Source organism: Serinus canaria, chromosome Z (assembly GCF_022539315.1).
Source record: "Serinus canaria isolate serCan28SL12 chromosome Z, serCan2020, whole genome shotgun sequence".
NCBI lineage: Eukaryota > Metazoa > Chordata > Aves > Passeriformes > Fringillidae > Serinus > Serinus canaria.
In genome coordinates this window covers 7,725,379-7,752,250 of record NC_066343.1, presented here as the reverse complement: position 1 = coordinate 7,752,250, position 26,872 = coordinate 7,725,379, and the positions used below count along the sequence as shown (strand labels likewise).

Below are 26,872 nucleotides of genomic sequence, written 5' to 3'. Positions count from 1 at the left end.
ATTTGGGCACGAAGAATACACTGTTGGATGCACCCACTCTTTTTATTTCCTTTTAAACCAAAAATAACAGGTAATGAAAGGAATAAACACCCACAAAGTCTCGGTATTGCCCTGTCACACAGCAACCACCAAGACCCCAGGTCAGAAGCAGTTTCTCCAGAAAAGACTTGCTGGAGGAGATTCAAAGAAATGTCGGTGGGTGAGCTGACCAGTGCCTTGCCATCCTCGGCGGAAAAACACAGGTGGCAGTTCTGCTGTTAAGTTTATGCCAGTGGGCACCAGCAAAACAAATTTGGAGGTATTTTTATATGGATTGGAAGTACTGGTGTGGATTGGAAGTACTGGTATGGATTGGAGGTATTTTTATGGATTGTAGGTACTGGTTTGGATTGACGAGACACTTTCCCAGGGCGAGCAGAGCAGCGCCGCTCCACCCACCCCGCCCATCTTCGCGCCGGAGCCGGGACTCGAACCCGCGGTCCCGGGGCGGCGGCGGCGGGCGCGCAGGCGCGCGCAGGCCCGGTGCGCGCTGGGCGGGGCGGGGCCCCGGGGCGGGGCGCGCGGGCGCTTATCCCGCGGGAGCGGCGGCGCCGGGAGCGCGTCCCCGGCCCGCGCGTCCCCGGCCCGCCGGCCCGGCCGCACCGCGCCCGCAGACATGGACGAAGAACGGGTGAGTCCCCGCGGGGCAGAGGCTGCGGGCCGCCCGCGAGGCCGGCAGGGCGTTTCCCCGGCGTTTCCCCGTTGATTCCCGGCCATTCCCGGCGCTCGGCCTGGGAAGAGGCGCGGTGCGGGAGGGCGGCGGCGCGGGGAAGGGATGCTGGCGGAGTTGTGGGGGATCCTGAGTCCGCTTCCCTCCTGGCTGTGTCTCCCTCCTTCTGGAGACGTTCCGGTGTCAGCTGCTCCGTGTGAGCCTGCTCTGCTACCGGGGTTGGATTGATGCTTTCCAGCCCTGGCTGTTCCGCAGCTCCGGAATGAAGTGCTCCAGCGGTTGCAGAGCTCTTTCATTCTGTGTATTCCTGTCATAAGTAATTATGGTGCCTGCGTAAGCCCTTCTGTTTGCCATTGATGTAATCTAGTGTTGAAGGGAACTAATGCGTAAAAGGGTTTGGTTGGGGATTTTTAAATTTTTTTTTTCGCTGTGGTTGCTGCCCTGTAATTCCTTCCTTCCATTTTTTGCCATCAGACCCTTGGGGGAACTCGCTGAAGAGCAGAGATGAGCGCACCCAAGCGCTGGGGCTTTCTTGAACAGATATTCCCGTGCAGAAAGTTGTGGCTCAGCCTCTTGGCTCCCAGGCCCTCAGTGCAGAAGGGCTCCTCTGTGTTCTGTGGATGCTGTGCTTTCCTCAGCTTGGGAACTGGTCGGTGTGTGGGGCCTGAGTAATTTGGTGCTATAATGAAATTTACAGATCAGCGTAATTTTCTCTAAATGTAACTTTTCGCTGAAGCCAAGCCCCAGCACTGTAGGAGTTACTGGGAAGTTACTGAGGAAATTAACTGTATCCCTCCACAGCAGAACTGGCTGTGGGTTCACAGCTGGCAGCCCAAGCCTTCAGCCAATCCAGCTCCTCATCCTAACCAAGCAACGCCCTAAATCACAAAATACTGTAATTCTGTATAACTTATTTTGCTTGACACTTATTTATGCTAATATCTCTGAAGGTGTGCTTTGTGAAATGCCATAAGAAGTGTGCTCCTGGTAGAACCTGTCAGTTTGGGTCTGTCGGCCTGCTCCATGTGAGATTTGTCCCTCTGGGGGAAGAGTAAATGAGGAGTGCCCCCTGTTGTGGGTGCTCTGGGTGGGGTCGTTGATCATATTTGAATCCCACAGGTTCTGAATGCAGCAGTAAAACTGCAGTGGGTCTTGTATTTTACAGTACCTTCTCTGCCAGGGGTTAATTTGGTAATGTCACCCGTACAGTACGAAGTTCTTCAAACTCTGGCAACCTCACTGTGTTGACAAGTGCAGGAGTTTAAATTAATGGAAGCTAAGTAAGCCTGACCTCCTTGAAATTTGATCTGGAGATGAAGGTTACAATGTCTCGTGATTTTGTCCTAGACCCAGGACTGTTTCAGAAACTGCTCTGCCTGCCGTCAGCTCATGAGCCTTCAGTGTGATCTTGAGCAGCTTTGTGACTTGCCTCTTATGCAGCATTGCTGTGATTGTTTAATATATTAAAATTTAGATTTTTATGAGGTGCTTGTCTGCTTCAAGAGGTGCCATGTTGTGTTAGTTACTCACTTTCAAAACTGGGTTTTCTGTTTTTATCCACCTGACAAGACTACAAACTCCGTGTTGTAGGACTTCCTTTTATTTTTTTCTATCCTCTTTTACTCTTCATCCTTTGCTCATCCACACTCTTGCTTTACCAGTGGCATGTTTGGGTTGTTTTTCTTTTTTTTTTTTCCCCTAGCAAAGTGCATTAGATTCAGAGAGGAAAATTAGGACACAAAAGGGAAAAGCATCATGAAGCTCACTGGCAGCAGCAAAAATTACCTCTGTAATAAACATTTCATAATGCTTTGAAAATCCATTTGAAGCTAACCTCACATAGAGGTCAGAGAGAAAGCTCAAAGAAAATTGGTTGTAATAGAATTCTGTGAAATACTGCATTCATCAGTGGGCAGTAGAATTAAATGTCCTTTAGTGCAGAAATACCAAGAAACTTTACTGGGCTTAGTGCTGTTGAAATTCTTCTATAAACTAATGTAGAATGTAGGCCTCATCTGCTGCTTACATTGGTAATTTTTCTAGAAGCCTTTTTTCCATTAAATTACACTGGCTTTTCAGAAATTCCCCTTAAAGGAAGAAATGGAAATATTGGAGCATGTTTTTAATTTGGCATGTATGGTATGTCTGGAAGGAAATCTATTTATTGCTTATTAGTGAAGAGAAAATTATGTTGGAAAATAGAATAAGATAGTGGCTCCTAAAAGCAGCCCTTGTTGTTCTGGTGGCTTGTGCATTGGTGTTTTAGTAAAATTCTCTCTAGTGTTGGTGGATACTTTTAAAGAACATTTAAACTCATTAAAATTTCACCAAACCTGGTTGAATTTCGTGACAGAGAAATTGGTAGCTTACTTAGAGCATAACAACCCACATTTAGTCAGTTAACTGTAACTTCAGGTGAAAATCCTCTTTAACAGCTGGCTTGCAGTTGTTGCTCTAGGTTTGGCAGTGTAAAGGCCTTTTAAATGTTGCTCAGATGTAGATACTCCCCTTTAACTAGGATGTGGCCATAAAACCAAGCAGCACTGTTCAGCACTGCACACAAGAGCCCTTTTCCCCCATGTGTTGCAGCTGAGTAAGCCCTAAGATCCGAGCTGAAAGAGGATTGTGAGTTTTCCCTGCTCATCCAAATTGACAGTTGTGCTCATAGGATCTAAGGCTTATCTCCAGGCTATCTGCCCTGTGAAAACAATTGCCTCTGGTCAGTGAATGCAGAAGCAGCTGGCTGGACAATGGCTATTCATCTGGCATTCTGATGTGTTCAAAATTGCCTTCAAACATGCGCAGTTTTTGCCAGGCGAGGAGAAGGCTCAGTAATGAAGTGGTCAAGATTTTCTGTGCTTCTGTTTTCTGTGAGAAGGCAAGGTCTTGTTTCTGTTGCCCCAGAGTCCAGACCTGAGTCATTGCTGTCTCTTCTATTACCTCTGTATGTAAGACCATCAACACCTGTAAAAGCACTAAAATCTGGTTTTTTTTACTCGTGGTTTAACTTCCTGAGCATGGCATTATTAGCAGTCAGGGGCTGGAGTACCCATAGTGGCCGATTTGTTGGCAGCTGCCTGGGGAGTGTCAGGGGAAAGAGGAAGGAGCACAGCTTAGGGCTAGTGGAGAAGTTCTTTAAATCTGGTGTAGTATTGAGGTTCACTGTAGGTGCTGTGAAAGGATAAAACATTTTTCTTGCCTTTTGGCAAACAAATGTGATCTGGGTAGTACATGGTTATTGAGAAACTGCCTCTGGGAGGGACTTCTGCAACATCCCTTTGGTGGTCTGGTTGTTTCCGAGGTGTCTTTTATAATCTCCCTGTGCCTTGGTTTCCTACATTTTATCAAGTGACAACATTAGGATGAGCAATTGAAACTCTGGATCAGCTGATTATTAGTGTATTAATTGAGACAATGTTTACCTGTCTTTTAAAGTTAGATTTGCTTCTAAAACTTATCAACCAACCTGGGATAAATTACAGAAAATTCTTAGTTAACTCCTCATATTATCCTTTAGTTTACTTGCATATCCTGATATGCTTTAATTATACAACTTTACTTAAAATTCTTGAACAATACAACTTGACTTAATGAAATTAACTACCAAGCATTGATGTGTTTTTGTCAGATTCTTAGAATATATGACTAGCTGCTCAACAAAATTGGACTTGGTGGTCTTATTTAATTTAAAATAATTTTTGACTTACTTTAATAGTTTTTCTGGCTTGGCATGTGTTTTGTGAGCTGAATCTTCTGCTTTTTGAACAGCTGAGATGCACATCACTGAGATAAGCTTGGTTCCCTTTCTCAGCTGTCAGTAAGCTTTCCTCTTTGAGTTCACTTTTAATTGGAATATAGAATTTACTCACCCAAAATATTTTCCCACTTGTAGAATAAGTTTACAAATCACTTTTACAGATTTATTCTGCATGTAGAATAAACTGCCAGTGTGATTATTTCACAGTAGCTTCTTTTGACATGAGGAGATCTCAGGTTTCCTTCTGGGTTTCCTTTTACCATCTTTAAAAATTTTCTTTTTTGGTTCTCTGTTTGGCTGCACAAGCCCCAGTTTTGTCATCTGGAGAAGCTGTGGTGCCAGTGGGTATTTTGGTGCAGGTGACTTATGTAGAAAAACGTGTCAAACAGTGGGGTATCTTAAAGCAGGTTCTTGATTTCTCTCAGACTTAACACCTCAGGATCTTTAATGCTTCCTAGAGGTTTAATATTCTTTCACTGTCCTGAAAAAATGCCTTTTTTGATCCTGTCAGAACTCAATTTGCTGCAGCTGGAATGTCTGTGATGAGTTTTCATGTGTGTTTAAATGATGATGATTTGGAAAAAAATTGCAAGACAATTTTTTGCAACTTCTCTCACTTTTTTTTTTTTTTTTGTAATTCCAGGAGACTCTGCAAAGGATTGTCAGTACCCTAGTGAACAAAAATGATGAAATTCACAACTTCATTGACATGCTGAACCATACAATATCAAATGTTCAGGTATTTATTTAAGGTTCATAGCATGTATCTGAGAGGGGGACACCTTTGCACTTTTGTTAGTCTCAAACTGTGTAGTGTCTAAAGGATGGGCTGTGATAATCCAGTTCAAAATACATCTTCATGTTGGAACTAGACAGAAGAACATTTTATTTTTTAAGTCTGTGTCTAGGTGTGGTGGCCTTGCACATTGAGTGAACAGGTTTTGTAGAACTTCTTTTTTGTAGGAAAGATAATCTTTAATCTGATGTGAGATCTGAGTCTCCCATTAGTGAGAAATAGTCTGTATTTTCAGATTTCTGTTCTCTTTGGCAGATTAAAAAATGATAATTGAGAGAAAATTCTTTAGTCTTTCTGTTTTCACCAGTTTCAAATTGTTGGGCTCAAGTTTAGAGTTAGACATGGTTTTAGCATCTGCATGAGGATGAGGTTTAGGTTCCTTCAGCCCATCAATCAGCCAAAAGTTGCTTCATCCTAAAGGTGAGTCAGGTTGGCTGCAGAAATGGAAATTACCCAGCAAATCTTTAAACTGCCTTCTTGAGTGCAGTTTTTAGCATCAAGTGAAATATTTTTATTCAGAACTGGGCAACTTCCTCCTTCCGAAGATCTAGCAATCCATATACAATTGTGCGAGGAAAATCAAAGCTTTTGGCATGGAACAAAGTTGCCAAGTGTGCTGGTTTTGTGCAAGTTTCAGTATAATGGAATTTTCACAGATTGCAGCATTCAGTTCTCTACATCCATCTCCTGATGTAGAGTCTGCTTAGGAGACTTGGATATTTCCTAATATTTTTTCCCTTTTTGATAAGTTGAGAAGCAGTCACAAGATATCCAGTGGTCATGGCAAAACATGTGTAGGGAAATGTGTGACCTTCAGTTTCTTGGCATTGTTTCCAGTGTAAACAGCATTTTCAATTCTCCTCTCAGGTAAACTCCTCTAATGCCATCAGTGAGCTGGATGAGGAGTTTGATGGTCTGTATTCTGTCCTGCACGAGATGAAGGGGAGCATGGCCAACACTATTCAGCAAGAAGAAGCTCGTAAAATTCAAGCTCTGCAGGTAAATAAATAATTCCTTCTGAAAAAAATTTGCAGCTGCAAAGAAGCATTTTAAAACTTCCTCTCTTCCTGTTATGCTATCCCCATTTGTTACACAGCAATAATGATTTTCAGGATTGTCTTGTGACGGTTCCAGAGCTGGTAAAGTCACTGCCTTTTTCAAGGCTATTGCTGCACAGTCATTCAGTGATGAAGTGCAGTCCTGTAAATAGAAATTGGAGTGCACATGAATATAGGCATTTATTTCTCTGCTTTCTGAAACCCTGAAGCTGGGGGAAACAGGACATTGAAATTAAATCTGGCTTTTAAGTCAGACTGCAGCTTCCCCCCCTTGGAGTTGTGGGATGTGCCAAGTATCACTGTGCACTTGTCAAGCAGAGTGAAGTGAGGGCACTGTCAGAGGCCTTGGTTATATAAGGGAATAAGTTGTCTCAAGTGCATAACAAATCCGTGTGCTTCCTAGGACTGGTGCCTCACAAACTGCTGTTTTGGTGGGAATACATCACATTATTCTTTCTGGTTTTTGCTCCAGGATCAGCTGAGCCAGTGCAGTCGTGCCCTGGAGAGCTCAGAAGAGCTGCTGGAACTTGCTGTGCAGTCACTGGACATACAGAACCCTGTGGAGCTCTTGGAGGTAGAAAACATTGACTGGATGTGTGTGAGACAGGTGCTGACATCTGTCTTGATTTGAAATATCCTTTGCATTACTCTCCTGGGCACTGCAAACTTACCAGGTGTACTTAGAGTGAGGATAGACAGGCATATAAAAATACTGCTCTGCTGAAAAGCCAAGTTCAACAGTAGTCCTGAATTGTTATGTAATTTCTGATAAAACAAGTTGGCCTTTTTCTTATTTAGGGTGATGGGGAGGGAATACAGTTCCTTTTCCTCGACAACTGTCATTGTTATGCAATCTTGCACAATGACCCCAGAAAGGGAGGGTGAAATAACATGTATCTAACTGGAAGAATATATTTGCAAATTAAGGAAACAGTTCCACATATCCACTGGATCAGTACAGTCATACTTGCTACAGTAATCCTGGTGGTAGCAATGGGATCAGCCACGCCAAATCCAAGGCCCAATTACTTTTTTTTCTCCCTACATTTTGACGGGAGCAAGGACACAAATCAGTTTAAAAGAGCGAAGGGGAAAGCTGTCTTCTGTGTCAGTTTTACCTTTTGGCTGCATGTTTGTGTACTTTCTGGGTGTCAGCTTTGATTTATTTGCCTCTAAGAGCACCAATTCCTAAACAGTGTTTTTCTTCAGCTGGAGTTGTCCTTTCTGCCTTGTAGCAAAAAATTAATTTGGCTCTTGAACTCTGTGCAAAATGCAGCTTTGACTTTCTTGGAAGTTGTTCTATTTCAGATCTCTCTAATGCTTTTTTTTTCCAATCAAACACACCAATGAAAGCTGTCTGAGCATTTGCCGGGGGGAAAACCTCTTCAGATTTGGAGTCTGAACATTAAGATACTGAAATCCAATTCAGTGAGCTCTAATGTGTAGGATTTGATACTGCTATTACACTTGTGCACTCGGGGATGACATTTTAAGGTGATATTGCCTTGGCTATTAGGCAGCTAATTCTATTGCTCTGCTGGTAGGAGTAGCAAGTGTTCCTGAAGGGGCAGCTCCAGCCCTGACTCTTGTATATTCTCAAATTTTTCTTGAATTTCCCAGTAAATCAGTTCAGGAGCAAGTAGCACAAGATTTTTTTTCCCCCTATGTTATATTTTTGTGGCTTTATTCTTGGAGTTGATTTACCTGGAAGTCAAAAGAACACGAGTGGCAGATTGCAGGAGGATTCAGTGTTTAGGTAGGATGTGATCAGACACTGCTGGGCAGCTCCTGTGGGATGGGCTGGTCCTGCTCTGTCAGTAGCCTGGAAACAAACTAAAGTCAGTGAAGTTAAGCTGGGAGTGTCTTGCAGAAGATGTTGAGTCCTGGCTACCTCATATTTTACAAGACATGGAGATGAAAGCCAGCGATTTTGTTGGAAAGTATCTCTGTTTTATGTCATGTAGGAAAATCAGTCAGTAATTCCTACAGTAACTTTGTTTTGAGGTAAAGCAAAGCTGCCTCTTAAGCTAAATTATTTCTAAACACTTGTTTTGTTTTTTTTCTGCTTCCCATTTTGGGAATATATGATCAATTTTGTACCAGGGACAGCCTGATTTCCTATTTATTTTTCTCAGTGTGATTTGTATTTAGTGAAAAATTGGGAAGTTCTCTTTTTACTTCAAACTGGGAAGCTGCCTGATGATTCTTGTCCCTTTGAAAGGGAAAATAATTCAGCTGAATGAGCAACTGGATCAAGGAGCAGTGTTGAAATAAGGCTTCAACAGGCAGAACCAATCCCTCACTACTTCAGCAATAATCTTTTGTCTTAGGTTTGCAGCTCCTTTTGGTGAAGGAGAGAGATTTTTGTCTTTCAACATGCCAGTTGATATTTGTCTTTTAAATGTCATCACTTCTGCATCTGCTTCAGTGCTATTATTTGAGAAGAGGTACTTGCTGTTATTTTTGAATGCTGACATACAGAGGGTTTTATTAGACTTTCCCAACAACACTTCCTTAGTTTTGGAGGAAAAGTTAGAATTAGTCCTGTTTTTTCTTATTGCTCAGGGCTTGCATCCAGGGTGTGTAGTTCAGCTAGTCAGGCATGGTTAATGCCACAAATAAGCACTTAGTTTCACAGAAAACACCATGGCAGTTAAATGTTATTGGCTTGGGTCCTGTAACTCTTTTAAAAAGCCATGGAGAGTAACTCTAACTGATTAAGAGAAATCTGAAAATACAAAGTCACACTCAGAAAGCTGAGTAATTTGGAATTGGTCTGGTGTGGTTCTGGAAATCAGGGTTTCCCCCCCCCGATGTTAGAGTGTTGCTGTGCTAACCCATGCTATTAACATGCTTCACAGGGCAGTTTACTTTGAGGAAAATGTTAAACTCATTTTGAATTTCAAATCTGAGCAATGCAGCAGAGATTGTTCATGGCCTTCTTGCATGTTACTGCCATTGATACTTGCATGGAAATACTAACTACTTTCTCTCTCTTCTCCCTGACATGCATCAAGGCTTCCAGACAGATCAAAGATAGGTACAGTACAAAATCTATCACTTTTGTGTCTTTGAATTAATCTTTTCCTTGAAAATGCATTTATTGTAAAAGGGCCATAGTCAGCTTTAATCAAATTCATTGACTCTTTTCTAAGTGTTAGTTATCACAGCTTCTGAGAGGGAACTAAAAACTTCTGTGCTGCTCATGTAGTATGGTTTTTCCTGGCTTTCTATAACTTTAAATAAAAAGATGTTTTTGTTGCAGGGAAGTGGAGCTCTGCATCAGCTGCTGCTGCAGTTATTATCTTTGAATATATATATGTATATCATTAATTATTATTGTTAATAAGCTTAGTATTAATACCTCATGGCTGAAATTTAATGATGTTTCAAGCTGACTCTGCCCCTTTTAGTTGTGAGAGAATCTCATTCGTTTTTGTTTTTTTTTGATTTTCAAGTACTTAAAGACTTTTGCTCGCTAAATTTTCTTCAAATTGTAAAAAGTCTTGTAGCTGTTTAAATACTTCTGGTGACACTAGAACCAAGAAATTATTTCTGGTAGCTTTTCTTTGACCAATTGTTTAAAAAGCAAAACTTTGCTGTTTCACAATCAATACCAAGGCCATTTTCTTCACTTGGAAGAATGTTAACTCTATTCCAAGAGGATGACCTTTTGGTTCAGAAAACCTTCTATGATGTACATAATATTTTGAGAAGCAGCTCATGGGTGGTTGTTACTTTTTTGGACTAAATAGGTTGACTTTCAGTGTTCAAGTTTTTCAGTGAAGGCTCTGATTTACTAAATTCTCTGAACTTCTGTGTAAAGTCAGTAATTGTTAGAGTTTAAATTAATCTTTGCTTTTCCAGAGGTAAAGATTTAGTATCCTTAGCAGGTCAGAGGGAGAGTGGATAGTGTCAGTGATGGGACTCTTTAGTACTTTTTGTCAGTAATAAGTATCCTCTTCTGGTTTCTTGAAATTGTCACCAAATCCTTTGTGGTTCTCTGTCCAAGACTGGTGTCTGAGCAGAAGTTAAAGAGTTGTCTGAAGCCCACTCTTCCCTGGTGTTCTCTTACTGCTAATCAGAGGATTATTCTTCCTTAAGGAGAGATTTTCTTTGCCCATCTGGCTGAGCACTGATGTGCTCGGCAGCCCATGCTGTATTTCAGAGCGTGAGCTTTGTCTTGGGAAATCAATTGAATTGTCTTTCATGATGTTCAGCTCAGTCTCATAATTGTCTCATACCCCAAAAGTGCAAAGCTTATCACTCCTGACTTGCATATATCTTTGATATTAAACTTCACATTTCCTCTCCCTTCCACACTACCAGATTTTTTTTGTTTTTCAGTGTTCTTTGATGTATCTGTGGTTAGCAGACAATCTCTTACATACTGGTGGAGTGCAGGATAGAATATGTATTAGGTGTTCTAAAGGTGTCATACATCAGTGGGTGTAGAATGGATTCAGGTCTTGGCAGCTGACTTTTGTGGTGTATATATTACTTTGTAGTTAAGAATCATTTCTTTAAAGGAGGAGTTGGGATCTCTGTGTTGTCTGAATCAGTGTTACTCAAAATCTGCCTGGTATCTTCAGAGTTAGAGAATTACATGAGAGCTTTGTTTTTTATTGGGATTTTTTGGTGGTGTGGTTGGAGTACAGAAATGTCTGGGGAGTGTTCATCATAGTACTCAGCTAAGATTTCAGGAGTGGAAATGGGAGCTGTGCTTCACAGGATCCCAGGATGGGTCAGGCTGGAAGAGACCACGGTGGGTCATCTGTCCGAATGTCCCTACTCCAGCAGGGTGATCCCAGAGCTCGTGGCACAGGGTCATGTCCAGGTTCTGGAATATCTCCAGTGAAGAGAAACTCCACAGCCTCTCTTGCAGTGTGTTCAGGGCTCAGTTACTGCACAAGGAGGGAGCTCTGCCTTGTGTCCAGCTGGAACTTCCTGGGATCAGTCCCTGCCCATTCCTCTGGTGCCATTGTCCTTACAGAGCAGGGTCTGGACCCTGCTCTGCCCCTCCCTGCAGACAGGGATCCCCAGGGATGAGGCCCCTCTCAGCTGGGGCTCCTCTCCAGGCTGAGCAGCCCCAGCTCCCCCAGCCTTTCCTGGTGAGGGAGATGCCCCAGGCCCTTCCCCAGCCCCACAGCCTTTGCTGGTCCCTCTCCAGGAGCTCTGTGTCCCTCCTGCCCTGAGGAGCCCAGAGCTGGACACGGCCCTCCAGAGGTGCCTCCAGGGCTGGGCAGAATCCCTCCCTGCCCTGCTGGCAATGCCCTCCCAAGGGCACTCCAGGATCCCCTTGGCCTCCTTGTCCCCAGGACACTCTGCTGGCTCAGGGACAGCTCTTTGTCCCCCAGGACCTGCAGGTCCTCCTCTGCAGAGCTGTTTGCCAGCAGATCACCCTGGCCTGGGCTGGTGCTTGGGGTTATTCCTGCCCATGTGCAGGACCCTGCATTTCCTTTGTTGAATTAGGGTTCTTCATTGTTTAGTGTATCTTGTGAAATTGGTCTGGTGCTTGCATGTTCTAATTTGCTGCTTGAAAAATATCTTAATTCTTGATAAGGTAATAGATATAATATCCATATAGTCAGCTTGTTAATTTCTGTCTAGAAATGCATGAACATGATCCTGAGTCTGCACTAGTTCAAACTTTTCATACTTGCTGAATTTATGTCAAGTGATGTGAATTTTGTTTCTTATCCAGGTTTTTTTGTCACTAGTAAAAAGTTTTAAACTCATCTCTAGTCACCTCCTTAGTATTTATTTGCTTAGTAATATGGAACAGCTGGTAGCTCACACCATTATTCTGAGACAGTCACATTAGCAAAACTTTCTATTTTGAGTGTGCTAAATGGTAAACAATTATGTGTTATAAAAATGTTCTAACCTTTGATCGGTAGTTTGACGTCAGTGATACAGATTGTCTGATTGCTGTTTTGGAAAATGGGATATAGGCCTTGACAATGGGAAATACATTTTGCTAATGCTGTTTTCTTGGCTTCAGTGTCACAGTGGCTTCAGCATTCCGCCTCTCTCTGAAACCAAAAGTCAGTGACAGTATGACTCATATGATGGTGGACTTTGCCCTGGAAAAGCGGATGCTCCAAGCTGTGAAGTTTTTGCCAGGTAAAAACCATATTCAGTGAGTTTAATTTGTTGCTATGTGAACAGCTTGCTATATTTAAACCAACCAAACAAAAGAAAATTGCACCCTAATAAGCGAGTTTTTCAGAGTACCTAAACTCGTTCTTACTTGTTGTATGTTAAATTGGATACCTTGAGGATGAGAGTTTTCTAGTTTTATTGTGTTAATTTCTGCACAAGACACTATTTTGGAAAACAGTATTGGTTTCAGAAGTGAGAGCGAGTCTTCTGGACCATGTTTTTTTTAAAGAGTTGTCAGTTCCTCTGTACTCTGTGAACTTGCCTGAGGTTTCTTAGGACTGTCCATGCCAGCTTGATCCTGAGTGACGCCCAAAGTCCTGCTCATGTGCAGGAGTGTTTTACGTGAAACTGTAAACTTACACATTGCTTACAAGAGTGGTGGCAAAGTCTGAAATACAGGTGAGGGACAGTCCACTATACAGTGATACTGCCATATTACAAATTGTGCGTTAATCCATCTGTTCCTGTTTCATAGTAAACTTGGGTGCATTAGACCAGTGTGTATCTTTCATGCCTTTTTAATCCTATTGCTTTCCAATTTAAAGCACTTTGCCCTTGGCTGTTACTGAGACTATATTGACAAGAACACTGCTGGCAGGGATGTAAAGTTGTTTCGTCTCTAGGTCACAAATCCAAATCTGCTAAGGACTTGGCAGCATCAGTTTTCATTTCAGCCTCATGTGTTGCAGATACAGTATGTGGTAGCAGCTGTAATAAATGATCACTGTTATTCCTAGTGGTTGTCTGGCAGTGTCCAGGCAGAAATTCACCTTCTAGTCTTTGACTCGGGGTGTCAATCACTGCCCTGCATTTCACCGTGCATGTGTTCAACAGCAGTGGGGGTGCAAAGATCTAACAGCAAGTGTGAACAAAGTTTTGCATCTAGATAAAAGCATTATTTAGCGTGACTTACACATTTTTCCTTGTCAAATATATAGGAATTTGAAATGGGCTTCTGATTTGTTAACAGGAAAATTGACTGTCTGAATATCAGTCTTGCTTTTTTCTACTGTAGTGCTGTGCTTCCAAGTTACTTTGACACCAAAAGCTCAAACTGAAAACAGTAAAACTTCTTTTTCATTTCCTGCAGCAAAAGTCTTCCTTGCATGTCCTTTAGACTCTATAAATAGTATGTAAATGTCTTATTTTTCAAAACTTCTTTCCCAGAGACTTAAGTGCTGTTTGATTTCATGGAAGTAGAGTTTTGTTGCCTGTAAACAAAACTTCAGCCTTTAATGGACCATGGGAACTGTTTCTCCCCCTCCTTTCAAGGCAAAGGGATGAAAAGAAAGGAAAACTGGGTAACTGAAGAGAAACTAGTAGAAAATATTATTGTCTGTAGTGATGAAAATAATTATAAGTGGTGCTGTGTGAGGGATGCAGCTGAACTTAACTTCCACAGACATAGGAACAGAAGTTTGCATCTTGGTGTTTTTCCTGTAGGTTCACATTTTTAAGTCCACTCTACTCTAGCCTTCTTTTTTTCAAACTGACCTGTGTGCTTGTCTTTCTGCAGTCCCCAAAGCTCCAGAGATAGATGTAGCAGCATGTCTGGTCGCTGACAACTGCATAACAATATCATGGAGAATGCCTGAGGAGGACAGCAGAATTGATCACTTTGTGCTGGAGTATCGGAAAACCAACTTTGATGGGCTCCCTCGACTAAAAGGAGAACAGCATTGGGAGCTGGTTGACTACATTAAAGCTACTCAATACACCTTATCAGGTAATTATACTTCAAACCCAAGAATATTGACATAACTCTTTATGGTTGGATGTTTTGCAAAACACCATTTTTTTAGCACGTAATGAAGCTGCCATTATATCACGTCAGTCATGGGTGCTTTGTACAATAACAGTTCTGTCTTTTATTTTGACTTGGAGGTTTTATCAAAAGTTGTGTGTTAAATGAAGTTCACACTGGTATTCAAGCATGTTTTTTGCAGATTGAGATAAATAAAAGACAGCTACGTGGGGATAGATCTTAGTCTTGTAGGAGTCATCAGTAATAAACACAACTTCAAATTTGTAAACATTTGCTTTGTAGGTCTGAAATTTGATACAAAATACATGAACCTTAGAGTACAAGCTTGCAACAAAGCTGTGGCAGGTGAATACTCTGACCCCGTGACTCTGGAAACCAAAGGTAAAGTTTGAAAAACTCCTGAACCTTATCTGTGGTGAAAATCCTGAACCTATTATGTTTGGTCTGCTTCTGCATGAGCCCTTCTGAAACACTTTCCAAGTGGAAAGGGAAACAACTATAAAGGATTAAGAAGGTTATTGGCAGAAAGCTGCCCTTTTGGCATTCAGACCCTGAAAAAATGGGGCAGTTAATGTCGCTTTCTCCAAAAGCTTGGCATTGGCTGCTTTGAGCTGTGGAGTGACAGTCCCATGTGCTGCTGTATGATGCCAACATACAGCAAGAAGAAGGATGAATGTTGTGGGCGACTCTTTGGGCATCTAAACAGTTGGTGTGATTATCCTGTTATTACTGGCAGACAGCATTCTGTAACTAGAAGTTGCTGGAAAGGGTTTTCTTGACTTGGTAGCTGCAGTTTCTTTTCACTGTCAATATTTAAAAAGCTGGCAGATTTGAATTGCCTCAGGTGTGCAGTCATGATGTTAGTTGATCTGAGGATTGTTAGAGTGGCTTCCTAACATTTTATAAATAAACAGAAAGAGAAGTTTCTTGGAAAGGATGTTTTGTGACAGAACACAAAACTGTTAAGGTGACAGGGTGATCCTGAGGCCTGGTTTACATCCAGGCCTGGTATAAAGGGCAAAATGACTGTTATCAACTAAATAATTTATATAAGTATAAATTATCTTCATTTTGAATGTTATTTCATAAGAATAAAGCTGTATAGAATTTGAATGAGCTGATGGGAATTCTGGTAACTTTCCTATAATTATTTTAATACTCTTAAGCAACAGTCATTGTCAGAGATATAGTGTCTGTTTATTAGCCATATAATTCCCTAGTCCAGTGCTAGAAAAATAATTTTGGTTTTGGTTGTCTGGGCAGTTACCATGCTTCCCATATTATTTTCCTTATTCCTGGGTGAAAGCTTAGTTCACTTTCTTTAATAATCAACCCAGAGGAAATCAATTTCCTTGTCCATATAGTTAACCTGACTGTTGTTTACACTTGTGCATTTTTGAGCTCTAAACTCTTAAAAATCTCAAGTATATGTTCTTTCAGGGTCAGACTCCAATATCTGATGATATCAGGACGTTTATAGAACAGTCTGTAAATATATTTAGGAAATTCAGTCTGTTGTATTAGTTTTTTTGATTCCAAGTGTCAGACTGAAAAGCTGGTGTTTTCATAAAATAAAACTCTGCAACAATTTTACTACTGCTTCTATAATTTTCTCTGAATAACCACTATACCATTTCACTGTTTTCTATTTTGTCTTGACCAGCATTTGTGTTCAGTTTGGACAGTACTTCATCTCATCTGAACTTGAAAGTTGAAGACACCTACGTTGAATGGGATCCTACTGGAGGCAAAGGCCAAGAAAAAATAAAAGGGAAGGAAAATAAAAACAGGTAAGAACTCTGTTTTGTAAGTGTCTGGCATATCTCATCTGGCAGTTAAAGGAAGAGGGCAGGAGTGAATTAAAGCACTTGGGGACAGTGGATGTGAGAGGAATTTTCATTCAGAAATGTTTCTATGGAAGATATTTTAATTTTTTTAATTTCCCCTCCTCTGTCACACTGATGTAGAGGCTAAATTGTGTCATCATTGTTAAGTAATATTTATTTATTTTAAAAATGCATTTGTTAGGGTATCATTCAGTGTACTGAACTAAGGTGTAGTTGTGATGAACTGATCTTGGCTACCCAGCTCCTCTATGGCTGCTTCTTCTCCTGGTATCAAAACCTTGCCACATGAAGCTAGGGCAGTAGGTAAGGTAAATGTGAACAGGCAGCTGATGTAATTCAGTGTTTACTCGTATTGCAGGTCAATTCTGGTCAATAGACAGCATTTCTACTGTAAAGTAAGGAAAGAGCTGACTACCTTGCCTTTTTGAGAAAGAAGAGGTTAAATAAACCTTGTACTATATATAGGTGGTGTCTGAACTTATCTCAAGCCCTCACTGGAGGGGGAAAAAGTAGCAATAAAACAAAACAGACAGCAAAAGGTAATGGATAATGAAACCTAACTATTGTGGATGTAGCAGCTCTAAACATACTGCTTTCTTCCAGGAAAAACACTTAACTTCAGCAGAGCTCTTGGTAGATTTGCTAGATATCTGCTGTTCTGAGTCATAGGATAAACACTGTTGGAAAAATGTTTAACTCTCCCTACTGTGGCTGAGCCTTGAATATTTCCAAGGATGAAGAATGTGTGCATGAGGAATGTGTTAACTTGCTAGCCCTCTGTTCCAGGCCACTTTTATGGGAGGGGAGGAATATCCTGGTACCTGACTGGAATCCCTGTGGTGCTGGGATTCCTAGGTGCTTCTCAGCCACTGGTGTGACACCTGTGAGGACAGCCTGGCTTGATCTTCTCTGCTCCCCTTCCTGTTACCTCATTAAAGACAGCAGTTGGTTATTGTCTTCCTCAGGCATAGCAAACCCCATTGTCTTTTTGTGCCCCAGACCTTAACTGTGGTGTTGGCTCTTCACAGACTTGCTCTGGTATGTCAGGGTGTAAATTTGAGGAGCCCAGACCTGGACACAACTGTCAAAAGGACAGAGAAGTCACTTGCCTCAGGCTTCTGGTTGCTGTGTTGGGGCTAGAGGCTGGGTGTGGCTGTCCACCTCTGCCACGAGGGCACAGGGCAGTGTTGTTGTCAGCTCCTGCTTCCCAGACTCTCAGTGGCTTTTCTGCAGAGCTGTTCTTCCCTTGGGTATCCCCCAAACCTGTCCTGCTGTGTGGATTTCCCTCACCTGGAGGGCTATGAGCCTGGTGTTCAGCTGGATCTGTGCAGAGCCCATGGCCCCACTCCCAGTCTGTGCCTCACCTCTTGGGCTTTGGGAATGCGCTGTGGGAATGGGTCCACACATCTGGCTACTCCCTCAGCCATGGTTTATTGGCTTTCTGTAGTCAGAGTTTGAGATAATTTATGAACAAATACATTCTCCACAGGCATATATTGCCAGTAGTGTGATAGAATATCTTCTATTGGCATTTTAAGACTGGGGATAATTTACTGTAGTGATAGAACAGTTCTTTAATGACTACTTATTTCTGTCGACAGTGGCCAGAATCCTCTGCTGAAGAGCAATAGAAGGTGATAATATACCTCTTATTCCTAGGATCTAGCACCTAGTTTTGTTGGGAATCTGTGCTACTTTCCTTTGCTTGATGTAATGAGAAACAAATCTAATAGCCTTTATCAGTAACAGTTCACATGTGCACCTAGAAGTTACTTTGCAGTTTAATTTGGATTCACAGAGATTATATATTCTCCAGTGACTGGAAGAGAGCCTTTCTGGAAGGATTCATCCTAATGTGTTTGAAACCTGATTTGCAATGGCTGGAAGGGCATCATTTGTTTTAATGTTGATCCAAAGACCCCTGTTACTTACTGACATATTGATGCTTTCTTAACCCCTTGGCAAATTTTTTACAAATATAAAATCTCCTTTCTGAGAAATTTTAAATAATTTTTTGGTTCTTAGTTTTGAATCTCAAAAACTTCTTTGCTTCTGAACTTGTACTGTAGCAGTTACTAGACATCAGAGGGTAAGAAGTAAATGTTTTTGCATGTTTGAAGAGGATGAAGCATATGTTAAAAGCTTCATGGCCATTCCAATTGCAGGACCAAGTGTTTGAAGGAGAAGTCCTTTTTTTGAGATGTAAAGTTAGGTAAACTGTTCTCCTATTCTTCGTGGAGTTGTGGTTTTTTTAGTGTCACAAGTTTTCATAGTTTTTCTACTGAAACGCCTTTTTGAGAAATTATTTTCCTGTTTTTGATATTGTGCTCTCTTTTGCTGGTTTAGAAGTTGTGGGACCAAAAGAAATGCCCAGGACCCTAATTTCTTACAAGTTTTAGTCCTGTTATTCATCATTCTTTCACCCCTGTTATTATCAAGTGGATCTATATCAGGTTCAAAATCAGAAGTAAAGAAAAGCTTACGTAAAAAGCAAAATAAGCTGTTGAAGCCATTCAGTTCTACCACACAAACTATAGCAATTTGTGCTAAACTAAATTTAAAAAATGTCTTGGAGATGCTCCTACCTGCTCAGCTCAGGGAATTTTACACCTTGGTCTCTCTTTGTAGCTGTCAGTAGAGAACTTCCCTAGTTCTTGGCTCTGCTTTGGTAGAAGGATATGGTCACATGTTCAGTTTTGCATCTCAGACTGAGCTTTTCTAGCAGGGGATTTAGATGAGCTTAGTTCTTGTAGGAGATTTTCATTCCCATCTGAAAACATCTCTGGGGATGTCTGTGTTAGAAGGGAAATTTGGAGCTTGCTCTATGGGAGGTGTGGGAAAAAATTGCAATATAGTTACTTTAAACAAAAAATAGGTAGTTTTGAAGAGTTGGAAATACACAATGGCAACAGAATTCTTAATTATCTTTCATTTATTAGACCATAAAAAAGCCTCTCAATTTCTTATCTCCTTCCTTGACCTTTCTTCTCCAGAAGAGAAGGTGTGTTGTGTGGAGTATATTCTGAAATGGATGAGGAAATGGGGACTAATTGCAGTGCTGTAGGCAACAGTCCTAAACCATGAGCAAGAATATCTGGCCTCTGAATATTGGAAGAAATGTGTCAGTTACTGGCTGATAAGGACTGTGCTCTACTGGAAGATGGACACAAAACTGACTTCCTGCTATGAAATTTTCTGCCTTCCATTGGAAGGGAGATGTAAGCACTGTGGAGGAAAAAAAGCCATAACAACTGGTTTTTTTGCAGCTTTTATGTCAAACAGTCAGTGTAATTTTCTGAACTGATAAAGGCTATTAAATTTTGAGAGGACAAAGCACATGCAGTGGCCATTTACAGACTTGAACATAGTAAATGATACCAAGAAGCTTTTAATGCTTTCTTAACCTTGAGAAAATTCTAGCAAAGTGCCTTCATTTTTCTTATTGTGATTCTCTAAATGGCCACATTGCTACATTGCTTTCTGCATAGCCCATTTGTACTGGGTCTAATAGAAAATTTTCAGCAGCATTTGTTGGGAATGTGAGTGGATGATGTCTGATGCACATGAAGCAGGTTGAAATCTGCAGAGTGCCTCTCTCTGAATTTATGCTTTAATTCTTGGCTTTGCTATTTTTTTTTCATGCTATCACTTGCTAACTTTTTCCTTTGGTAAGTAAATTGCAGCATCCCCCATATTTACAAAATCCAAAAGCACTTGATGTGGTGCACCTGTATAATGTACACTGAACCCCTTCATGTATCTCTTGTGAGCAGTTTGGAAGCATAGTTGTCTTCTGTTACATGTGATGCTCAAGTAAACAGCTTTTTCATCACTAATTTTTTTGTAGGCTTCTGTAAATGGAATTTAAAAACTTGGTCATGAATTAGATTTTAGCATACCTACATCTGGTAGCTTAGTATCACTTAGCTTTTGATTCCCATGTGACTTTATTTTTGTGGTGGTAGTAGGAAAAAGGGACATGTCCCAAACCTTTCTGGAATGGTTTTTGAGAATAGTGAATGAATTGGAAAGAAAACAAGCTGAATTTCACTGTATTAATGGACATAAAAGTAGCAAGTAGCTTTAGCAAATTGTAGCTAAAGGAGCAGCTGGAAAGAAAACTCTTTTGTGGGTGATATTTCCTCCAAGGCCAATGTGTGATACACTCCAGAGGGTGAGAAATTGAAAATTACTTCTCAGTGTATATCAGAGACTGACTTTGTACTTTTTTGGGGCTTTTGTGAATGAAATTAAAACCGTAAAAATGTACAGCTATTTTTGAAAAGTTAGAATTCTTTGCTACTGATTGCCTTTAAAGTAGTAAGCAGATGTGATTTGCTGTCTGCTGAGAAATATTGCAAATAGCCCTCGCTCAGTTTAATGGTTAAACTATTGGCAATTATTTCTGAGGGCCTAACCAAGGTTAAAAAAAGTCTGAAAACCTCATTAGGTTAAAATTATTCTTTTATACAACTGATTGCTCATAGAATATTCTCCATCCTAAAGTGTTTCATTCAAACCATGTGCCACACATCTGCTTTTCCCTACCTCTGTTTCCATTCTCAGCTGCCTCTGAACCTGTTTTTCTACAATATTCTGTATGTTTTCTTCTGTCACCTCATCCTTCTCAGCTGTTGTGCATGCATGCTGTTAGAGGCGTCAACTAATGTGCCATTTCTAGAGTGTTTGTGTGTGTCTCTTGCACCTGATGGGGCTCCGGGACATCTGAGTGTGCACTTGAGTGGTTTTGAGTGGTTGATCTCTCCTTCAGAAGCAACACAGCGTCTCCAAAGAGATCCACTAACAGCCCGAGGGCCTCGGCGAGGGCCAGCCGGGATCGCTTTGCTGGTGAATCCTACACAGTGCTGGGTGAGCTGAACTTGTTTGCTCCATTAGGAAAGGGCAGATGAGGCAAGAATTAGAGGGGAAGTTTGTGATTGTTCAAGGCTGTGTACTCAACAGTGTCCTGCCCAAAGCAGTTTGCCCTTATGACACCAGAATTTTGTGTCTTCAACTCTGCTTTGGATTACAAAGCTCTGAGTGACTGACATGCACTGCTTTTAAACTTAAATTGGTGTTAAATGTATCTTGTAGTAAGCATAGGTAAATGTAGTCTTATTATTCTGTTTTATGTTTATATTCTGTTGTGCAATTTTCTTGTTCCTTATAGTTCAGATTTCTTTGCCTTAAAACAAAATAGAGAAGACATCACTGGTGCCTGTTGTGAAGGCAGCACTGTAAGGTACACTCGATTGTAATTAACTACACTCAGCTGTGATTAAATGTATTTTTGTTGTTAGGAGATACTGCTGTTGAAAGTGGACAGCATTACTGGGAAGTGAGAGCCCAGAAGGACTGCAAATCCTACAGCGTGGGAGTAACGTACAGAAACCCGGGGAAGTTTGACCAGCTGGGAAAGACTAATTCCAGCTGGTGCATCCATATCAACAACTGGCTGCAAACCACCTTCTCAGCAAAGCATAACAATAAAGCAAAGACTCTAGATATACCTGTCCCGGACCGAATAGGAGTATACTGTGACTTTGATGGAGGTAAATTTCTCCTCAGGAGATTTAGTAAGAAGAGTTAGTTACTATTTCTGTTGAGCTGGAGCAGTCCAAGACTGAGGAAGTGCATTACTTCCAGACTGATCCAGTCTTGCATGACAACACAGACCTAAGTGCTTGTCATGTCAAATGACAGAGTTCATCTGTGTGACAGAGCTACTGAAATTCAGTGAAAATGGTGAATTTTCACTCTTGAGACTGCACTTAGTGTCCTGGAAAAGAATAATTTTTTTTGTACAACTTAGACAGCAACTGCATCTTAGCTTAAGCTATGTTTAAGCTGAATTTCGACTTGTTCTCTATCTCTCTCTCTCTCTCTCTCTCTCTCTAGGTCAGCTTTCATTTTATAATGCAAGCTCAAAGGCATTGTTACATACCTTCAGAACAAAGTTTACCCAGCCATTGCTACCAGGCTTCATGGTCAGTATCTACAAAATCTAGCACTGAATTCAGGTTTGTTTTTTTAAAGAAGGAAACTGCAAGCCCTTGGTTTGTCAGACTAGTAATTTTTAAAAGGTTTAACTGCTCTCTTTTGGATTTTGTGTGATGCTTACAGTGACACCCCAGCAGGACTCTGCACCTGGATGTCCCAGCTGTGTAAACAGAAGTCATTAAATTTGTTTGTATTAAATTAACAGCACATTGCAGTGGCTGAGGAACCCACTGCAATAACTGATCTGAACTGATGGAGTCCAGGATGCTCTGAGCCATGAGATCAGGTGTCATGGGACAGAACAGCTCCCAGTGCTTTCCAGTGGGGAAAAAAAGTATCCACCTTTCACATCTTTAAAAGCTCAGTGGGATTTTCTTGCCAGTCAGTTCAGTGCCCTGCATAACCTTTTTTGTTGCTATAGGATAATTGTCAGCAGCTTTCTGCAGTGTTGAAGGCTCAAACCTTGCCCAAAACACACAGGAGAAGGATTAGTTACTATCAGTTTTCCTTTAATTATTTAAGTAATTAGTTAAGCTAATTTGGGAGGCCTCAGCTGTGTTGTAAGGTGCTATCAAGTGCGTCATACTTTGGGAGTGGGGTGTGTAGGCCTGGGATTTTAAAAGGTCTAGGTTTTTTCATGGCTGTTTATTTGCCTTGCTGATCCTTTTCAGCATAGGGCGAAAAAGAATAGCTTCAGAACTACTTGGATACATGTGTTAGCCATTCCCTAGCATAGCAAAGGCTTACTCATGTAAATTCAGTTCCCAAGACATCTGGGAAACAGCTGCTTGCCAAAATTCAGGCTGTCCCTCTGCACCTGACACAGCCAGCCCCTCATAGAGTGACAGCAGCCTTAGTGACTGAACAGGACAAGTGAAAATGACAAACTAGTTAATTACATCTCTCAAACTTATTTACAATCATGAAAATACAGCATTCTTTCATGTGCAGAATAGAAGTCACTGGCATCTGTGCCCCTGAAGCTTCTCAATTTTTTTTTTTGTAATATGTTTATACTTATTATGACATGACATGACAAAAATAAGCACTGCTTTGAGGCACTGGAGCATAGTGAGAGAGTTGCTTTTTATTGTTACTCACTGCTGGCACATTTGCCTTCAAAGAACTTTTCTAGTTAGGAGCAAGTGATTTGAGTACTAAGTCTTTGTTATAAACTTAGTTATGAAGCATAGTATGTGAAGCATCTTTATGGACTTAAAAATTAGCATGTCTGTTATTGGAATGTTTTACAGAGGGCTGTGGCAGAGGACATGCAGCTGTGTATGTGCTAGTTAATTGTGGGATGGGAGGAGAGAGATGTATTTGGTTCATAATGCAGATTTTTTTTTCTTCTCCCCCTCAGATCTGGTGTGGTGGGCTCACAGTGACTACTGGATTGCAGGTGCCAAGTGCTGTGAAAACTCTTCAGAAGAGTGAAAATGGATTGGGTGGTTCAACAAGCAGCCTAAATAATGTTGCCTAGTAATGTCTGTTTAAAACTTCTCCTGCTGAATGTTTTTGTTTTTCTGTGTAGCTACTACTCACAGAAGCTTGTGAGCATTGGATTTTACTGGGTTTGCTACCTTCTGCTGTTTAGGGCCTGGGTACTGATAGTGCAAAGGTTTTGGGGCTAAAGTGTTAGGAACCAGTGCTGGGAATCGAGAAAAATGTCAGAAAGCTGAACTGTTGCCTATTTAAAAAAGAAAAAGAAGCCAAGAGCTGTTACTATGTACTTTTCTAATACTGTATTCAAGCATTTTGTTACAGACTTGAATATTAATTTTGTTATAGATACTATTCTTCTATGAAGAATATAGCAAATACAATTTTTTAGCTCTCCTAATGCAAATTACTTAACTGTGTATTTATTACTAGGCTTCCCATTAGAACCTGTGATTTTCGAGATGCATTTTGAAAACAGACTGCTGGCCTAGCCTGGCAAAACACCACAGCAGCATGGTTTCAAAAGGATATTACAAGAATGTTTGGGCCTGGTATGAAGAAACAGTAAGAGCAGGCTGTGACTATTTCCCCTAGTGGTATAAAATCTTCCTATTTTCCATGGCTAACTTCTTTTTAAAACCATGTGTAGTGATATTGGCTCCTGTATGTTACCATTACATTAATTGTATTCTATTACATTAGAAAATTATGTATAGATGTTCCATTGCCTTGACCTCCATTTGTGAGCCTAGTAAAACAGTAGTCAAATGATTCATAGTAATGGGAGAGCTAAAAAAAGGAATTAAAAAAAAAAAATCATGTTATATTCTTCGTGGAAAAATCCCAGCTTGTCAGTGGGAATTACTAGGTTATTACAGGATTTTTTAATCTGCTTTCTTCCCTCTAATCAAGCCGAGGAGCCTATAAATAGTTTTCAGGTACACTCTTGAATCAGGTGTTTCCTAACTAAATATTGTTTTCTGGTATCACCTGAAAACTGTTACAAATTCATGGTCCATAATGATTTGGCTCATTTGCTGCTGGGCCAGTATATTTTCCTTTTGTGTATCCTTTAGCCCATAAAACCATAAACATCTAATCGTGTTAAACCTCAATATTACCAATGGCTCCTTTCTGTCCATCACAATTTCTCAAGAGAAGGAGAAATTCCTTGAGACGCCTTCTAATAAACTGGCTATGATGTTCAGTGAAAAGTTAAAAATTAACAAGGACATGTAATTACCTGGTCTGGAAAGTGTTATTTTTCTTGAGGAATCATGAAGTTGACAGGTTGGCTGAGCCCTAAATGTTTATTTTGTATCGGGAACTTGAGCATCTCTTAATTATTTGCATTGTGAACTTGTAATCTCTTTTTGCAGAGGAAAGTACAAACTAGTTTTCCCACTTTAACTGTACCTTCTTCTGCGTGTTCTGTTGCTTGGGCTTTGGGACAAAGATACTCAGAAGTGACGTGGTTCTTGGTCAACAGTGTTTGAATCTGCTTCACACATTATCTGCGGATGTTACTGTTATGCAAATACTATGTGTAAAAAGTTTTCTCTTTCCATTTTACTGCAATGGACACCTGACTAGGAGTTCTTGGGGATAAATTGCTACAAACTCAGTTTTGCAGCCAGTTCTAGTCCGGGGATATGGTGCCCAGGCACCAGGACAGACTGGCAGCTCCTCATCACCACTCATTCACTTGTCTTGATCTTGGGTGTTCAGCTGCAGTTCCTCTTCAAATTTCCCTCTGTGGAAAGAAAGGGGATGTTTACAACCAGCTAATGTGTTGTGAGAACCATGAGTATTATCCAGCCCTCTACAAGAGCATTTAAGTTATGCAGTTGTTTTTTTTGTTTGTTTTTTTTTTTCCTCTTTTTAGCAAGTAGTAGTGTAACCTGCAAGGTGAATTTGATATGCACCGATGTAAAAATGTCATTTTTCTTTTAACAGTTAGCTAGAGGAAAGCTTGGGAGGGTTTCATACTGTGACTTGTGACATGCAAGTTTTGGTTTAACTCATTTCCTAGATGAACCTTAACATGTGACATTCTACCCTTAAAAAGATGGATTTGTTATATAATAGTTTGCACAGATGTCAAATTTTTGCTGCTAACATGTAGTCCAGTTGTCGTTAGTAAATGGGGATATGAAGAATTGCCTTAAGCACTTTAGATTTTTTTTTTTTAGACTGTTTTTTCTGAACTAGTGTCTCTCCAGCACCCATCATCGTAGGAAGATGAGCGACACCACACTGCTCCCAGTGATGCTTTTTGTTGCAGTTGGTGCAGGGTTTGTGCTTGCAGCTGGACAGGGATGCCTGGAGCCTGCGGAGTTACCTTTTCCTTTGTGAATCCACTTTCAGGGAGTTGGAGAGGGGTGGCTCTTTGGCAGTGGATCAGACTTTTTGAAGGCCTGTTGTTCAATCCACCAGGCTTATTTACTCTAGAGCCAGTACTGCACGGTGGCAGAACAGGAGTTTTCTGCTCTATGACCAAAAGGAGATGCTTAATTTTTTTTCTTCTTCTTTTTTTCTTTTTTTTTTTTCCTTTTTAAGTACTTACTGCTGGTATTCTGAAGATATCTTAACTCCGAAAGCCTGACTTTGAGGAACTAAAGGTTTTCCTTGAGGTATTATTACAGATGAGCATAGCTGCCATTGTGCCGTGGAAAAGTTAGTGCAGCTAGGGATGTCAGTGTCAGACAGGACAATTAAAAAAAAACAAACAAAAAAAACCATCTGGGGATATAAATGCTTCTGCAAAAACCAAACAGGCTGAGCAGAGGTGGCAGGTTCATTTTTCAGAAACGCAGGAAAAGCAGAGTGTAGAGTACAAATCCCGTTTCCTCACCTCTCCCACGTCTCAGATGGAGACCGGGGCCGCCACCTGGGAGCGTGTTGGGCCTGTTCGTGTGTTTATTTTAAGGGGTGCGGGGTGTTGGATGGACGCTGACCGTGACTTGTGTTGTTGTCGTGCCCCAGCGTCGCTATTTTTTGGTGTCCTGTGGCAGGGCCAGCCTGGCCGTGGCTTTCCTTCGGAGCAGATCCCGGTGATCCCCGGGCCGCTCCTCGGGGCCCCTGCCCGGAGCCCCCCGCCATGGAGGGGAGTAGGAAGGGGGGGGTGCCGCCCGCGTGTGACGCGATGTTTTGTACTAATACAGAAATCTGCAACCCTGTGTGTGTCTCTCCCCGTGTCGTTTTACCGCCGCCTCATTTTGGGGGGGATTTGGGGTGGTTTTGGGGGTCCGGGGTGGGTGAGAGACCCCCGTGAGGGGAGGGGGCGGGGATTTACGACAGCGGCGGGGGGGGCTGTTTTACGACGGCGGGCT

General features: G+C 41.3%; 1 protein-coding gene across 2 annotated transcripts; it reads left to right on the top strand.

Annotated features, from left to right (window-relative positions):
* The first annotated feature begins 565 nt into the window (after positions 1–565).
* On the top strand, positions 566–26,719 carry FSD1L (fibronectin type III and SPRY domain containing 1 like). 2 transcript variants are annotated; one of them, XM_030237076.2, is made up of 14 exons: positions 566–670; positions 5,110–5,205; positions 6,130–6,261; positions 6,793–6,894; positions 9,338–9,360; positions 12,325–12,446; positions 14,002–14,211; positions 14,533–14,631; positions 15,914–16,040; positions 17,699–17,731; positions 20,869–20,966; positions 21,398–21,649; positions 21,996–22,084; positions 23,461–26,719. In XM_030237076.2, exons 1-14 carry the CDS (start codon positions 656–658, stop codon positions 23,578–23,580), a joined length of 1,518 nt encoding a protein of 505 aa, XP_030092936.1. In that variant the 5' UTR covers positions 566–655; the 3' UTR covers positions 23,581–26,719. The 2 variants fall into 2 exon arrangements, with proteins under 2 accessions (XP_030092936.1, XP_030092938.1); XM_030237078.2 differs by lacking the exon at positions 17,699–17,731.
* Positions 26,720–26,872: the final 153 nt, after the last annotated feature.

Bases quoted from the DNA above. Each gene is read 5' to 3' on its own strand.
- FSD1L (XM_030237076.2), top strand. The intron at 12,447-14,001 runs GTAAAAACCATA...GTCTTTCTGCAG, and splicing joins AGCTGTGAAGTTTTTGCCAG to TCCCCAAAGCTCCAGAGATA. The intron at 17,732-20,868 runs GTGATAATATAC...TCTCTCCTTCAG, and splicing joins CTGCTGAAGAGCAATAGAAG to AAGCAACACAGCGTCTCCAA.